At 34.9% G+C, this 18,154-nt stretch overlaps 1 protein-coding gene across 2 annotated transcripts in view; it reads right to left on the minus strand.

The window, feature by feature from the left end:
* The window catches only part of Slit2 (slit guidance ligand 2), a 307,698-nt gene that overhangs the window by 98,420 nt on the left and 191,124 nt on the right, over nucleotides 1–18,154 (minus strand). For both annotated transcript variants that reach the window (XM_070012748.1, XM_070012747.1), the window contains exons 6-8: nucleotides 10,114–10,185; nucleotides 4,160–4,231; nucleotides 1,350–1,513 (exon numbers count right to left, since the gene is read on the minus strand). In XM_070012748.1, the coding sequence (XP_069868849.1) occupies nucleotides 1,350–1,513; nucleotides 4,160–4,231; nucleotides 10,114–10,185 (308 nt within the window). The remainder of the gene's footprint in view (nucleotides 1–1,349; nucleotides 1,514–4,159; nucleotides 4,232–10,113; nucleotides 10,186–18,154) is intronic.

Below are 18,154 nucleotides of genomic sequence, written 5' to 3' on the forward strand. Positions count from 1 at the left end.
CAGATTTCTTTTGCTTGTGGTTGGTTGAACCACAAGGAGAACCAATGAAAATGAAGAGCAGTTACAAAGGCATTCAAACTGTTTGACAGGCATAGTGGTTAAGGCTTATAATCTCAATTACTTGTGAATGTAGAGATAATAAAGATCACAATTTAAGGTCAATACATGTAATCAGTCAGGAAGACCCCATCAAAACCAGTTAAGATTGGAGTGTAGTGGGCCACACCTGTATACCAACTACATGGGATGAAAACAAAGTACTCCTTGGTTCAGGCCCACCTGGAGGCCAGAGCCTATTTGAGAAATAACTCTAGCAAAAAGAAGAGGTATATGACTCAAGTGTTGAACATGTGGCTAGCAAACACATGCCTTGGGCTTCAACCTCAATATTCACCCCCCAAATATTTTTTGTTTTTTCTTTAAGGCTGGGTATGTGGCAGGACTTGCTCAGTATGCATGAGGTCTTCAGTATAATGTCTAACAATGCAAAACAAAACCAAAAATAAATTCCAAAGTATATTTTATTATACATCCTAAACAGATACTTCTGAAGTAGACTTACCCCTACATTTTATAAAATATTTTTACATGTATATGTATATGTCTGTGTATATATATGTATTAATCAAAGTACTTTATAAATAAATACACACACACACACACACACACACACACACACACACACACACAAATAGTCTCTGTCGGGATCCTTGGACTTGACCATATAAACCAGGGCAAGATTATTATTTTAAAAATATTTCAGTCTCTAATGTAAAGGTTATATATTGAACATGAATTAAGAGGGAAGTAAAATGAAGCAGACTATGGAATACTTAAGATGCTTTAAGCATAGGGAACTCAGTCCATATTAGCTACCAATATTTTATATGGCCATGCTCTTGTTTTTGTCTTCAGACTTCCATTGCTCAAGCCTGTCATTTACCTACAATTGAATCATGATAGTATCTGTGCATACATGAAAAATGTGTCATGGCTTTCCCATTCCATTTGACTTTGAATTTTAGAGCAGGGCTCCAGTGAGCGCCCGAGCAGTTGTTAATCTGAAGAGTGCTATAAATGACTAAGTAAAGAAAAGACAAGGAATTTCAAGTCTGAAATATAATCTCAGAATTTCCTATATTTCCCCTGGAATGCAAACTGAAAAAAAGTCTTCTATATAAGTCATGGGTCACTGCCAATGAGGTACAAATATCCTAGAATATCTTCTCACAGTCGGGAAGTGCATCATTTCGTGTCAGTAAGGAACGCTAGACGCCTGGAACGCATACCTCACATTCTGCCACTTAATAGAGCACAATGCTATAAGAGAACTGTTCTTTCACCCTTACCACTGCAGACAAATTCTCGTTTTTGAACCTCGGCGACATTATGACCCCTCAGGTGGGAAGGGCCCATACACTGTGTGTACAGGCCTACTCGAGGCCTTTGGCGAAGCCAGTCAGAGAGCCAGGCCAGGTGGCAGTCACAATACAGGTTGTTGGAATGGAGTCGACTAAATGAGAAAAAGGAGATTTAGGAGGGAAGAACAAAACAGTTATGCGAGAACGTGACAAATTCATACAGAACAATAAATAGCTATTACTTCTCACTAATAGATACAGGAAAATAAAGTAGCACACTCCAAGCTAAGCATTGTTCGAAAGTATGAAACTGGTTCACAAGCACAGAATCAAGTCTTTTCTTTTACTCAGAGTTAAGCAAATATCCAGAGGTTAGAGTGGGATGGTAGCCTTATTTCCTCTATGTTTACCCGAAAAGAGTAGAGAGAAAACAAGGCAGGTTCACGGCAGTCCTAGTATCCTGAGAGTAACCAGGGGTGGCAGGGAGAAAGTGGAAATAAACAAAGAGCTGTGGATCTCAGCTGGAAATATCAGGAACCCCCCACCCCCCCATGAGTGATCTCTATAGCAAGCGCTTGCAAAATCTTTTTAGCAGGTTACATTTTTGCTAAAGAAGACAGAATAATTCATTAGAAAAAAAATAACTTGTTCACATCGGGATCCTAATTTCCTTCTTTCTTCTTCTTCTATTTTTTTTTTAATCAAAGAAAGGATTAACGGCTTCTGGCTCTTGGGGACCTATCTCCAAAGAGCAGAGACTGAAATTAAAAGGCCTAAGTGGCTGGGAGTGAAGGAATTAAGTGTGTCCCCTCTCTATCGGCGGGGTCCACCCCAGAGCATGGATGGCTTCCAAGTGGCAAATGGCATTTCTCCATTAATAAAATATCAGACAAATGTATCCACTAAATTAAGTAAATGACTTCAAACTGGCTTTTATGGTTTTTTTTTCAAACTAAAGGACAGGGCCATCTAATGCTATAAATCAAAGCATCCTTCGCAGAATAGTCTATGACACAGTAATACCATTTTAGTCCTTTTTGCTGATGTATTCAATTCTAACCCAATAATGCTAATGGATACTAAAACATGGAACTTGGTCCAGAAAGATAATTGCACTATAAAAATGGAGTTTCTAAGTAGCAATGATAGTAGAGAATAATGAACCAACCAAAGCCAAGAGAATAAAAAAGTTAGATGAACGCTTTGTGCATTCTGCTAGAGCTTGTGGAGAAGAACCAGGATTTTCTACACCAATACTAGATGGAATGTGGCTAGAGCCATGGTTCAAGCAATAAAGCACCTGCCTTTCAAGGGTGAGGCGTTTAGTCTAAATCCCAGTACAAAAAAAACCCAAATCAAACAGAAACTCTAAATCTAGAAGTCACTTACTAAACCCAAACCAGTATTTTGGCAAAGTTTTTTGGGTAATACCCTCACAGGTGGCTTAATTGTCAAAATGCCATCATTTGAAAGCAAAGAGACCACATTTCACATCATTGTCCACTAAATATTCCCATCTAAATGTAGCATTGCTACAAGGACACAAATTAGGTTTATGAAAACTTGAAATGAAAGCAAAGATATAAAAAGGTTTTTAAACATATTGGGCAGACAAACAAGGGTACCTCTATTAGAAAATAAGACATGTTCTAAAAACTACAGATTGGTTTGTATTTTAGAGGCTGTTCTATTGCAAGGATTTGGAATCATGACCACTTAAAAAATAATTAGATAAAGTTAATGGTAGAGAAATTTTGTCAATTATACTTTGAATGAAATGGGCTATTCATTTAATTTGATAACCCAAGAGTTATGTTAATTAACTTTTAGAGTTCTTTTCTTTTGCTAAATCATATTCCATGGGGATTATAATGTTGAGATTTCATATACAGGGTCAAATTTTAGTAAGAAAAATGATATTAAATTGGTATTGTGTAATTCATGGAAAAGCAGGCAATTCCATTTTTTTTACTAAAGAGAGAAAATAAATGTAATATGTTCCAAATTCTAAACTGTTATAGAGTGAGAACAATTTTGAAAATTGAATCAAAATATATTTGCCCTACTTAAACATAATTTTCCCCAAGAAATACACTGTTCTGGTTTTCTTTCCAATCATTTCTCACATGCTATGTATAATACATTTTTTAGGTCAGTTCAAGTGAGTTTTACCTGTGAAAATTCTATAACTGTATATACTCCCAAACTGGAGTATAAGGGTTTCTTCTTTTTAAAGAGAAAACAAAAATGCTGTAGCTGATACTTTGTTAGAGAAGCATTTTTATTTCTCCATATATCTTGAGGTCTATCTTTAAGCCCTGAAAGAGTATTTTAAAATCTAAACATTAACACAACCTTAATTATAAAAGCACTACATGGTGATGCTATAATTTTACATTACAAAGAATGTAGAAAAACCAGTTTAGCTTTATTAAGTCTGCTTGCAGTACAGTAATAAAATCATAAAGACTTCCCATTTATCATTTCTGACAGCCAATCAAGGAGTCTCCTATTTCTTAATGAAATGTGACCTCTACAATATTTCAAAGTAATTTTTTCTCCAAACTTCCGTAATGCATACATTTAAAACAACACGCAAGAAAGTCTTCAAGATTTCAATATAATTGTATATATACTGAACAATCATTTCTAGATTTTTCTTTAGTGTGTTTTCCATTTCTTATTCCAAAAGAAGCTAGTGGTCATGTTCCTTAACTAAACATGATGTGTGAGAGACATAGTTAAGTAATTAAATTCATATACATAAATGATAGATGATAGATATTACAAATACTTACAAAGTTCGAAGTTTTGGCATATGGTTGAAACTTGCCACAGAAAGCCTTGTAATATTGTTATTGTTGAGAGTGCTGTAGAATAAAAAAATTAAGATATTTTAAATGGGAAAACGTGACCATTTATATAAAAGTATATAGACAGCATCTGATGGCAACATTCATTAATTTATTTATAAGCAGAGCAACTAGCTGCTGGAGATAACACAGATAATACACGATTTAATAAGACTGGTGATAAATGCTCTTCATGTTTTCACATACATTCCATTTTATTCAATGTTGACTATAAGAAAAGTATGACTTCATCGAGAGCATTCAGACTTACATGGTATTTTTTGCATCTGTTCATAAATTTTCTGTTGGTAAAATATTGGTCACACAATGAATGTGAGGCAACCACAGTTGGAAATTTTTCACAAACATATTTCTTTAGAGTGGTTTCACATGTAGTTCAACATCTATGAATTCTCCAAGTGAACTCAGAATAACAACATATAATCATTACTGCCAGGTCTTAAGAACGGAGTGCCGCTTATTAGTCTTTAAGACACATCCACTGAAGTTGCAATTTTGGTAAAAGACATACCTCTGTATTTGGTATTTGAATCAGGTGAGAAAGAGTTAGGATACTCTGGCACTGTCTTGAAAAATTAATGTATTCTAACAGATCTATTATATCAAGATGCATTGGTCTTTTGTTTAGTGTGGTCACAATCATAGTTTCTTGAGGAAGAGTGAGAAAAATGTGTGGTCCAGGGAGTTACAGTAGAAATAAGTACAGTCATACTTGCTTCCTATTTTTCCTACTATTCTCCACCACACACATACATAATTTAGTAATTATTCCTACTTTGAAGATGGTCAAAAGGATCAGTTGAAAGTAAGACTTCTAGATCACACTGAAGGATAAATTTTAATGGTGTCTGAAAAAAAAAGCCCTCATTTTTCAGGACACAAATATATGAGCTTTTGGATAACAGGAGTCAACTAACCCAATGTTTTACAGGTTCTTTTGTGACTTAATTCCATTGACTAGTTAGTTCCTATGTCTTTGAATACAAAGCAAAACTGCTGCATTGACTGTAAATTCAGTGGGTGACCTGAGCAATGTAGGTCTGTAGCCAATTCGCTTTACAAAGAAATCAATCCAATTCTTCAATCTCAGAACATAAATTTTCATGTAAAATACACTACTAACAATTGCGACTTCCAGGATCACATAGGTATTTTATTTAGCCCAAATATCTTTACTTCATAGACTGAGAAATATCTGAATTAGTTGCTATCTATCTATCTATCTATCTATCTATCTATCTATCTACTATCTATCTATCCATCTATCTATCTCTATCTCTATCTCTGTATACATATATATATATATATTTTTTTAAACAAGACATCTCAGTGTAGTGGCTCACACCTATATATCAAACTGCTCAAAATTTCAAGCCTGATGGGGCAAAAAGGTAGTGAGATTACATCTCAATCTAAAAGCCAGTGTGGTAATATAGACTTGTCACCCCAGCTATCTGAGAGGTCCTGGGTAGTAGGTAGTCATCTCACAGTTGAACACTAAGTCCCCATCCAAAATTAACTTGACCAAAAACAAGAAAGAAAAAATGAAAAAGAAAAAAGAGTGGGATCATGACTCAAGGAGAATGCTTGCTTAGCAAACACAAGATCTTAAAAACCAAACAAACTGAACAGGACAACAGATCCATATTTAGCTTCCACGGGAAAAGTCAATTCACTTGGCAGTCTTCCATTTACAGTAGGATAATACACACCTGGATTGAACATTAGCTGTCTACCAGAGGCCTCAGTGTCCCCGGCTTCTGTATTGCTTTTCCCAATGAATTTTTTTTGTCCATACCCAGCTTCTCTCATTTGTGCTCCTTGCCTCATTTGCAGAGGCAACTACATGGATAAATGCAATGCAAACACACTCTAGGATCAACTACTGTCCTTCTGGATCACTGTTCCCAGCTCTGTGGCCTCCTTCAGACATCTGCTCTCTTTACTCCCTGTATCAGTGCATTACCCATCTAGTCCCAGCCTACAAACATTTCCATTTACACACTCCACTCATATACTTTAAGATGACTATGCCATCACTTGTCTGTCACAGCCAGACTCCTCCTCAGGGAATCAAAATCTCTCTTCTTACTCTTTCTTATTAACTGTCATTTGTCTAATTCATCCCCCACTGGTTTTAACCTTCAGAAAGATTTTTAACTTTCCAATGCTCTCTTTTCCAACACTCAACATTTAAGCTGACACAAAATGGCTAAAATCATCGGAGTATATGACATTCTGCATCGTGGCTTTGGGAATATGTTTGTTTAAGTAGTTCATAGAGAGTAGACCTGGATTAGTTTTGAAATGCAATTTATCACATCTCCATGCAAAGAGAGTTCTTATTGCACGTCAAAGCCCTGTACCTACCATTTTTTAAGTCTTTTCCTAAGACGTTAGTTCATATAAGACAACAGGTAAACTAAACAAATCTTCTTAATATTTTATTCAGCATATGTTTAATTTGAGTACTTTTGGAGTGAAAAATAAGTGAAACCAACAAAGTTATTCTGAAAGTAAGTACGAAGTGGCATTGTTCTAATAGGCAAGATGACCGGTATATATTGTTGTTGTGACCAATTCCTATTGTAAAACAAGATAAATTTATATATCATATTTAGTTTGGAACACTTTCTCCTTTGTGTAAAATATAGTCTATAAATTACATTTTTATTATTTTTAAGTAGTTATACAAAGGAGTTACCATTCAACAAATGATATGTACAATGTATCTTGAATCATGTGATCTACATTTCCTCTTTACCATGTGAATAATTCTAGAACAAAAGACATTTTGTGTGTGTGTGTGTGTGTGTGTGTGTGTGTGTGTGTGTGTGTGTGTGTGTGTGTGTGTGTGTGTGTGAAATATAAGCCTTTATAATCAGGAAGGACTTCTCACACTTAGATTCTGAGTTAACCTTTCTTATTCCCTAAGAGACAAGCAAGAACAGGACTTGGCAGAAGTCTTGTATTTGATGGCTATGTCTCAATTAAATTAAATCATGTCCATTATGTGAACAAGAAAAAAAAGAAAAAGTATAACTAGCTGTTTGGGATCCATTTCATTTTCTGAGTTCAGTGTCTAAAGGAAAAGAAAATATCAATCTAGATCTTGTTTCCAATGTTACTTTTGCAATAGTATATTCATATTAAGAAAATAGTTAATTCTACCAACCAAAATTCCAAACAAAATCCGTTTGCCACAAGCAATAAGCAATGAACTATACCACAAGACTTTTATGTTTCTTGACTTTTCATTTGAATGCTTGTACTTTCTTTGCTCCTTCTACCAAACACATGCCCTAACCTAAAAATTTTCATCATCACCCACAATAACTACTCTGTCTTTTCTAGATTGACCTCAGTATAGCATGACATTTGAATATGAAATTAAAAGTAACATGTAAAAGGTGAGAATATAAAATTATTCTGATATACCAGTTATTGTCCCTTCATACTTCTCCAAAAAATAGAAAGATACATCCTTAATGCATAGTCTCTACTGTGGAACTCTTTTGCATGTAAGTATATTTTTTAAAAGCCCTTGCCTGAATGGTTATAATAGGCAAACATTTTCTATGCCTGAAAAAAGATCTGAGTTTAATTAATCTTACTCTTTTGGGTGATTTATCTAATTTGGCCTTAAATTCTTCATCAAGCAAGTTTTCTAAAGGTTACTGAAGTATGAAGATTGTAAAAAATAAAAATGATATCTGCTTGACTTTAGGAAGTTTTACTATAAAAGATTTAAATATTTAAATGGCATTCACATTTTCTTATCATATGATAATTTTAATTACTTTCTCTATGAACAGGTTCTTGTCATCATTTATCTCTTTGAAATGTATTAAGGACTCAAAAGAGTTCCCAGGATTGTCATTTCTTTTCTAATTTCACGAACTCTCACTCTCCTAAGTTTCCTCCTGTTAAAATAATCTTTTAGATATACTGTACTACGATGACAAACAAAATGATCGATTACATTTCCAAACTTATGGCTTCTAAAATAATCCCTTCAGTGTACAACAAATAAATATATACATGGTTATTGTATTTGTGGATGAAAGTTGGTTTCTGTGCCTAGCAGAATGGTTGGTGTCTCTCTCTCCTATTCATTCTCTCTTTTTCTCACATATACCAAGCAGTTATTTCATACACATATATGCACATATATGATAAAATATGTATTACAGGATCAAATATATGTACATTATATAATGATGAAATATAAATAACAAGCTGGAGAGTTGCCTACCTAAAAAATTTAGGTTTTCTCACTTAATAATAAAAATAAAGTACTTTGTGGTGTTAAGTTCATCCAAACCTTCAGTAAAGATTTTAAAAATGCCTGTATTTCCCTTTTCCATTAGGAACATTAGCTTCCTATCAGATTCTGTGGCTTGATTGGCTCTGTGCAGCTCAGTGCCCTTCATCATAGACCCTTCACCTTGGAAGTTCAATGACACTGACAAGGGTTTTAGCATCAAAGTGTTCTCATAAAACCATCCTTGTGACCTAATTCTTACTGAAATAGCATTCCTGATTTCTGTATGTTAAAAATATAGGTCTAGTATACATGGTCTTATCACTAAAATTACTATAATTAACACTTTAAACATTTTTTGTTCTAGAAAAAATAAAGACTTTTCAAAAGAAGTAAAGGTGACCTTGTACACAGAAAACATACATATTTATACAATTATCAATTGTAAAGAGCGACAAAATCTTATACATAAAAAATTTATGTGACAAATTTTACATGTGAAAACATTCATATATAATCTCTAAAAGCAATTGGTTACTGAATACATAGCATAGCTAGAAATTCTATTCACTTCTATGCAATAAAATTAAAGATCATTCAGAAAATCCTGCTAGTGGAAATATTATTTTTATTTTTTTTGTTTGAATTATATTTTGTTCCTTAAACTCAATCAATAATAAATCTTTTTAGAGTGTCAAATTTGATCATTTCGAGTAACTTTTAACACCTGGACTAAAAATTCAAAACTCTTTGAAGTTTAATTTTGTATTTCTAATTAACTTATGTGGAGGATGACATAAGCCTGGTGAAGAATAATTTGTCTTTAGGGAGATAAATGGGTAAGTATCTTTTAAAATTTGGAAATGTGACTCATTGATGAAAAAGGAATTCTAGAAACTTTCGGCGACATAAATTTCTCCAGTAACTAGAGGTTTTACTAAAATGAAATGTATTAAAAGTCCTTCATCAAAATTATTTTCATATATCAAACTCAACATATTTTACTTAGTTGCCTCTAACTAATTTTCTCAGGCATGTATGAATATCAAAGAGAGAACTCCAGTTACAAGCCAAGGGTCTAAATTGTGCATAGCATAACAGAGTCAGTAGTGAAGACGTTGAAATGGACCATTGAGCGGCTTATTAAAATTAAAATATAGACTTTAAAGCCATACCACCAAAGTTAAAGTTCAGTTACCTGGCTTAAAAACAAAACATCTTTTCATTATATAATAACCACAAAATAGACCAAGATACCTGCTATTAAGAGAGTTACTTTTTGAGGTTATTGTTTCTACAACATTGATTTTTTTGCTTCCATGTTTAGCAATTTAGAAAATACTCACACATCCTGTGTATCCTATCAGAATATTTTATCAAAAGGAAAATACTTAAATACACAGTTTTAGCTATTCCATAGATACAATACACAACATTTTGCATACATACATGGTGTTGATGGTCGGTCTCTGTCTTTCCCCATGAGTTATTTCTGGTACTTCTTTAAGAAGAACATTTTGACACAAGGATTGAAGAGAGCAGATAAGCCTTCACATTATTTTTCTGCAGACACAAAGCTCCGGTGAACAGAGTAAGAGAAATGAACCATACTCACAGCACTTCCAGGTCCCGGAGAGCCCGAAAAGCCCCATCTTCAATACAGCTGATCTGGTTGTAATCCAGTTGCCTGTTAAATGGATTAAAAGAATATATGTAAAAAGCAAAGCACAGTAGCCGGGGAAGGTGACAAGAAGATTCCTGAAGGGACTAGGAGGCTCTAGTCACAGTAACTGGTTTCCCAAACACACTCATCTGCTTAAGAATGTCACAAGCCATTCTGGCCTCCCTCTACGCTGCTACTGAAATCTCTTTTTGTTCTGTTCTGAACTGTCTGTGCAAATAGCAGCCCTTGGAAAGCTCCAGTAAATAATAACTGCACCTTATATTAAATGCCATAGGAATGCAATTTCATTACATCAAGAAAAGCTATCCATTAAGAGCTTTCAGCGTCATTGCTGAAACAATTTCATTAAGGTAAAGGACTGTAAATCACTTAATGTCACAGGCACCCCCTCGGTGACCTAACGGAATCCATTTATCAGAGAAGACCAGCTGCATGTTAATTTCACTATCCTTGGCAAGAACGACTAAGACTACTTTTAGGTTTCTGCCTTTTAAAAGCAGTTTCCTTCCAGAACTCCAAATTGAGAAAGAAATAATGTTCTTGATTTCTCCCTGCTGTTCCCAATCAGAAATATACTTTAGAAGGCTGGCATTTTATAGATAGTTTCATTATTCTCTAATTCATTGTCATTATATGAAAATGTCCTGAAATGTAGATATGGGGTTAAAAAAAACTTTCAGAATTGCCTGGCTACTGGGAAAAATAAGTTTTGAACTTGTAAGAGATTCATAGAACTTTTGATTTTCTCTGAAGTGATCATTTCAGCTGAAAAAAAGTCACACTACAGGTACATTATTAAAACACTACACCTATCTATGGTAACAAAAATAGTTCTCATTCTGCATCAGTGCATTCTAAACAATATATAGTTCAAACAAATGAATCTGAGTAATCTAAGTTCTCTGTGTTAAAATCCAGTGGTGGGAAATTATATATATGAAATGGATCCTCTAAACTGGGTTAGCCTTGTCTTTTCTCCTTAGTTTTTAGGATTAAAAACTTCTGTCTATATTAAGGATCTACTCTCTTAGAATGAAGAAGGAGTAATGACTATCTGCACTCTCCCTTTGATCAAACAAACAATTGCTGTTTAAGGGAGTAGCTTGGTGCTTAAGGATAATATTATTCCAATAAAGAAAAAGCATGTTACTACTTCTCTGGAGACAGTAACGAAATGTCTATCTGTACCATTATCAGCTCTATAGGCATTGCCGATACAAGGTAGATATAAGGAGCTAAGACTAGGGTCATTATACGAATGAATCTTCTTGTTTCAAGTTGGAAATTCAGTCAAAGGGCTAATTCCCATCAGTGGTCTGTGTTGAAACAACTATTAAGTTGCTGATTCCCTTACACAACCAAAGAATAAAGGTGCAGTGATTTCACCTGGGGATTTTTAGAAGAGTCTCTTCAGATTGCTTACTGTAGAAATTATGTACGTAAAAAATGTCTCATGAAAAATGCATCTTGTTTTTACAAAGGTCCCCAGGGCACGCAAACACATACAGGATTATATTCATGCCATGCACATACAACGATCTAGGACATGCTGTATAAGAACTGGGGCACTTCAGAAAAGATCCCATTTTATTGCTTTTATAAATTTTGGCTTTCACCAAATAATAGCTACCACTCATGCTGCTCTAAGAGCCTAAAGCATTTCAACTTATTAAGAAGCAATGCAGAAGTGTAATTTCATTTTCCAAGACTTTTAGAGCCTCATGATATAAAATGGCTGCTGTGGTTCCAAGAAAACACTTAGATCCTTGGACACTTTTTTCTTTTTTTTTTCTTTTTTTAATAGATTAAATTCAGTTAACAATTAAGTTAATAGCCTTTTTATTTCCAAGGGCTAAATATGTATCTACACTAGTATTCTCTAACCCCTTGAACAATCTATCAAAGCCATTTAAATTAGCCCAATAGTATGAAGTGTTACCCTTGACACACTACAAAAGAGAAATTGTTTCCAGACAAATTGGCAAAATCTCTTAATGCTATCAAATTTGCCTAATGCAGTCTCCAGGTTAATCTGTAAAAGGGTGAGCAGTAGGTTTGCCCACATCTTATTATCCTTAGCTGTCAGTGTATAATATAAATCAGTGCTGACACAGCTTCTTCTAAATCATGCATTCAACATACAAAAGGGAAGCCCAGGCCTGCCCGAAAGCACTCAAGCAAATCTGTCCTACAAGATCTGAAAGGCCGTGCAGTTCTTTTCCGATCAGAAGAAGTTGTGCTATCCAGTAGTGGGGAACCTGGATGATTTTACTCCTTTCGTAGTATTCTGTTTGCGCACCTACTGCTTTTGATGCTTAATTATATTTAGGATTTAGTGGCTTTTTGAAACAATAGGAATTTTCATGGGACCAATGTTTTCTTAAAATCTTCCAGAATAATGTTCTATCCGTTAACACCTCTTCTAGGGATAAAAGGATTTCATTAAGAAGTTATTCACAGGACAGCATACTCAAAATAGAAGAAGTGAAGTTTGTTCATCTCTGTATGGATTGTGTGATATTCAAGCAATTGTTTATAACAAAAATGTGACTGCAGGAGTGAGCATGAGCAAACTCTCTCCATGTGGACTTCCACTTTTTTTCTTGCATATGTGGGAGATAAACAGTGTCAAAGCTGTATGAAAATGTAATTTATTTCAGGGTTTCTGGATTCTTTCCTTGTTCCTTGTTTCTCTCACGCTGTGCACGTCTTTCTCTACTACCTCTTAAGCTCTAGGTACTTGTGCGTTCTATAAACAGGAAAAGATCTGTTCCCAGCCATGTGTTTAATGGTATGCTTTATTTAGGTGTGATTTTATCCCCAACTGCATCCTAAAATTATTCTGAATTAAAGAAATAGTTACAAAGTGTCGTTGTGTTTCATTTTGCTTGCACATCTCCATAAATAAGGCTTCGGCTCTTCAGTTTTACCTAGGGTCAATTTGTTGGTTGGTCTTTAGCAGAGATTCAGATGAGAAGGGCCTTCCATACAACAAGGAAAGCTTTAGGATGCTTTCCTGGTAATGCAACTGTTTTCCATGGGGTACTGTATGGGACTTCTCTTATTTCGGGGGGGGGAATTATATAGTGGTTATATTTTATTCAGAACTTCTACTCTAGCATGTATTTGGATGGCTTCTTCATTATTTCCTGCTTCCAACCCTTTGCATCTGTTCAAATTCCAAATCTCTCTTTATCTGACCCTTCCTGGTACTAATCTGTGGTTGGTTTAAAGCACAATTTTAATCTCATGAAAATAAGGAAGTAGAAAAGGAAAATACTCCTGGTCTCTCTAGAATTAACATATGATTCTCTTTTTAGAGGTGAGAAGATGGCCTTAGATATCCTAAAAAGCCTTAGACTGCTCTTTTTTTTAGTATGGTTTGTGAATTTAGTCTTGGACAATGCCATTTGCCAATAGAACTCATACATTAAAAAAGATCGTTCCCTCATTATCTTGCCCATGTAATTGTAACCCCTCTGTACAATATGTTCACAAAAATTAAAATTAAAATTAATAAAAAAAGATCGTTCCGTATCTCTGGCACATGAAATTTCTGAATTATAGTCTGATTTTATTTAATCATAAAATTAACCCTTAGATCACAGATGTGACTTATTATAGGCATGAGATAATGTATAATACTTCTAAAACATAATTTTTAAAATAGGTATACTAAATAACAAAAGGTTAAAACATTTTCATAGTTAATATATAAAGATAATTGGAATTGTATTCTATTCCATTAAAGTTTTCAGAGATTTCTTACTTCCTTGCTTTAAACTTTAGATATCATATTGTGTTTGTCTTATACTATTAAAACTTGCTTTTGTGTATTATTTCAGTTGATATCTCTCTCCCTATACTCTATTAAGTATGTTGAATATTTTCGGCATGGTAAGATCTTATTTCTAATTGATTTTCCTTTTGTAAGAATTAGAATACAAGACATATGCTTAACTGCGAAACAATATAAAACATAAAAAAACCTTTAGTAATGCCTAAACAAAGCAGGATTTGTCAGTATCACAACAAAATAGGTGCAAATATATTTCAATTTATGTTACATTTTGTTTTAGCAGTGATTTTGATCAGACAAAAGATTTCAAACATGTAGCTTACTTAGAACATTGAAATAATTAGAATCAACAAAATGCAAGAACATTTCACAATCGTCGAAACCCTGATACATCAGGAATCATTTGTGGTGCGGGAAGAGGGAAAAAAAACACTGTTAAGGTACAATCTCTTGTACTTCTTCCCTCTTTGTGTAACATTCAAGTCAATAAAATTGCCTAAATATACCAATTTGATGCCCGCAAGTACTCTAAGGAGTATTTACAACATATTCACACAATACAAACTGAATCAGATAAATAATCCTAGCTTTTATAAATTTAAACAATTACATATTCTCTTCAGTAGTAAATGGGCATTGACAAGGATTCTTCTGGGGAATCTAAAATGACTGACTTGATTTGCAGCTAATTCTATTCATAATCTTTTAAGTGACAATTCCTTTTTGTTAGGAATGAGGAATCTCAGTGGTATATACAGATATGTATAGCTAAATTCATGTGTCAATTTTTAGGAAAAGAAAAAAAACATATTCTAATAAAAGACTGACGTGAATCGCTTTTTAACAGAAACCATGGGAAATAAGTAGTTTGGTATTTATGTTCTGATATATGTAAGCAAAGTGATCAAGGTGGCAGCAACTACAAGAGTTAATACAAGTGTTAACATTTACTGAGCACATAGAATGTTACTCCTTTTAGTGACTGTGAAAGGTAAATAGTTGCATCTCCTTGATTTTGTAGGTGAGAAGATGGGGTTCACAGTGGGGGTGGTAAATATTTTGTTATACTTTGATGAGGAGATATTACTCTGTCCTGACGTTCTCAAATATGAGGAGGATAAAGTAGGTAGAATGCAGATAGAAAGGAAATTAAGCGCTCTGTGTGGAGTAATTAGCTCCATCCATGAGCAGATGGGAGCCAAGGCGCTGTGATGCTCAAAGGGAACATTTCCAAGAGAGCCGTTCCATGCCGAGCAAAGAATTTGCGCAGAGACGTTGAAAGTCTAAGGTGAAGTCAGAATGTTAGTTCTACTCTGAGGGCCTACAGGGAGTGTAGGTTATAGCACTCAATAGAAGCTGCTGCTTTCTTTGGGAAGGGTTTATACTCTGATATAACTTGAATAACTAAGACAGCATTCTTCTGTGATAGCTTAATCTTGCCCTAGGCCTAAACTGAATGACATTGACTGGCTAGTGGTGATATGGAGAGGAATGTTTTATAGGAAAGTAATTGAGCACCTCTGTTAACATTTTCTTACAACAATATAAAGTGGAGTCCAAAATTCAATGAATGGGCTATTGTCATAGTTCAGGGGAGCTGATCAGTACAGAGGAAGCAAGCAATTTGAAGGCTTTTCCTGTCTCTCAGTACAGCGTGATAACCAAAGCAAGGTCAGGCCATTGCTTAGTTTACAAAATGTACACTGGATTTCCAATTAATCAGTTTTCCTATGTTTTACTTCTGTATTCAAGGCATTTGTAAAGATACAGTGCATAAATTACATATTTATGAGACAGACTTCATTACTGAAGAAAATCACTTAAGGCACTCTAAAGACAAAGTAAAGCTCAAAGTTCAAGCGGTCACTGGCAGCTAAACTCATCATAGTTATTTGAGTTATCAAAACCCATGTGGTTTGAAAATGCGTATAAATGGGAAAATTACAGAACCACGGACAGTTCCATGGTACTGAGACTGGCCTCTGCTAAATTGCTAAATTATCTATCTATCTATCTATCTATCTATCTATCTATCTATCTATCTATCTATCTATCTATCAAAATATCGAAATATCGAAATATCTATCTGACGCTTAGTACCGTAGGCAAAACCTGGCTATCTTTTAGATCCATGGGACTAATCCTGGCAGAAATGGAAGTGTATTTATTTTCTACCAATGTAGATGATGAATGATCTCCACAGCTTGGTCAGCAACTTATTCCCTTCTAAATAGGCCCTGTGAAGGATAAGACAATTTACCTTTCAACATCTTTTCAGCCTCCCAACTCAGGGAAACATTCTAAGTGGAGACGTAGTGTGGGAAGAGTTTACAATCTCCATTTGATAATCAAGGTGTTTTATTTTTATGATAAAAAGTATGACAAGGAAAACACACACTGTCTAAAATTAATATTCTGCCATTGCCTTACTATCAAGGCCCATAAAATCTTGTATTTTGTGTTGTATAGTTTACACAGGAAAAAAAGGTGGCAGAGTTACAACAAATAAAATCCCTAAGTAATATATGTATCTATGTAAGAACGTATCGATTATCTCTTTTCTGTTTCCCAGATCTTCTTGTTGGTAATAAACAAAACACCATGAATTAGATGTTTCCTTTCCATACATATTTGTTTCCCCAAAGATATCGTGACTTACCTAAAGAGAGCCACACCAAACGATTGTGTGACTTAAATCTTTGCCTACAAATTAATGCATGTGCAAAAAATGATATCAATATTTCCTTAACCTATGTCTCACCAAGGATTACATTTTTTTCTAGAAAATGAGAATAAGATCCATACTAAATGCAGGATGAACAGAACTGGGATAATGTAAGGACATAGATAAGAAATATGTTCATTTCCTGGGTGCTGGTGGCTCACACTTGTAATCCTAGATACTCAAGAGGCTGAGATTGAGGATCGCGGTTCAAAGCCAGCCCGGGCAAGAAAGACCATGAGACTCCTATCTCCAATAAACCACCAGAAAACCGGAAGTGGCGCTGTAGCTCAAGTGGTAGAACGCTCGCCTTGAGCTGAAGAGCTGAGGGACAACGCCCAGGCCCAGAGTTCAAGCCCCACGACCGACAAAAAAAAAAAAAAAAAAGGGAAGTGGCACTGTGGCTCAAACTGGTAGAGTGCTAGTCTTGAGCAAAAGAGCTCAGGGACAAAGCCCTGAATTTGAGCACCATGACCAAAATAAACAAATAAGTAAATAAATAAGCAAATGAAACAAAGAACACAATTTGAAGAGGTAGAACAAAATAAAAGAAGACAATTTGCTTAACATTATCTCATGTGGTCATATGTACATGGCCTTTGACTTTCTCTGCTTGTCCTAGACATGTACTAGTCACTGCAAACAAGGGAAACCATGGGACCTATGTTTCTTTGGGCCTGACTTACTTCACTCAATATAATTTTTTCCAAGTCTTTCCATTTCCTAACAAAAGAGGCAATGCCATTTTTTTTCTGATGGAGGCATAGAATTCCATTGCATATATATATATATCACATTTTCTTGATCCATTCATCTACTGAGGGGCATCTGGGTTGGTAACATATCTTAGTTATAGTGAATAATGCTGCAATAAACATGGTTGTGCTGGTAGCTTTAGTATGACCTTGTTTGTGATCATTTGGGTAAATGCTCTAAAGTGGCATTGCTGGGTCATAAGGGAGCTCTGTGTGGAGTCTTTTGATGAGCTAATGTGAAGCAAAATGTACCCCAAAACAGGGACACAAGAGGTTATGTTTTTTCTTTCTTTCTTTCTTGCAGGTGTTTCTAATGTATTTACAATGCACTATGTGATTCTTTTGTTTCTATTGTAAGTTCTCCCCCATGGTAAAACCCCTGTTTTCACTGGATTTTATATGGGTGCTCTGCATCTTGTATATATCATTTTGTAATTTGGGGAGGGGAAGGGATATTGCAGAAAGCTTAAATGGGGATGCAGGCTGACCCATTGTGATGACGAGATGTGCAGGACACTGTATTGAAAACGAACATTACAAAGTCAGGGTGGGGGCGGGACGAGTTGGGGAGGTGGAGAGGGAAGTGAGGGTAGGGGTAAAATAAAGGAAGAGATAACAATGCTCACTATGAAATGTACTGATTACTCTACTCATGTAATTTGTTACCCCTCTGTACAACATTTTACAATAAAAGAA

The sequence above is a fragment of the Dipodomys merriami genome, unplaced genomic scaffold (assembly GCF_024711535.1).
Source record: "Dipodomys merriami isolate MVZ:Mamm:240054 unplaced genomic scaffold, mDipMer1.0.p SCAF_9, whole genome shotgun sequence".
Classification (NCBI taxonomy): Eukaryota; Metazoa; Chordata; class Mammalia; order Rodentia; family Heteromyidae; genus Dipodomys; species Dipodomys merriami.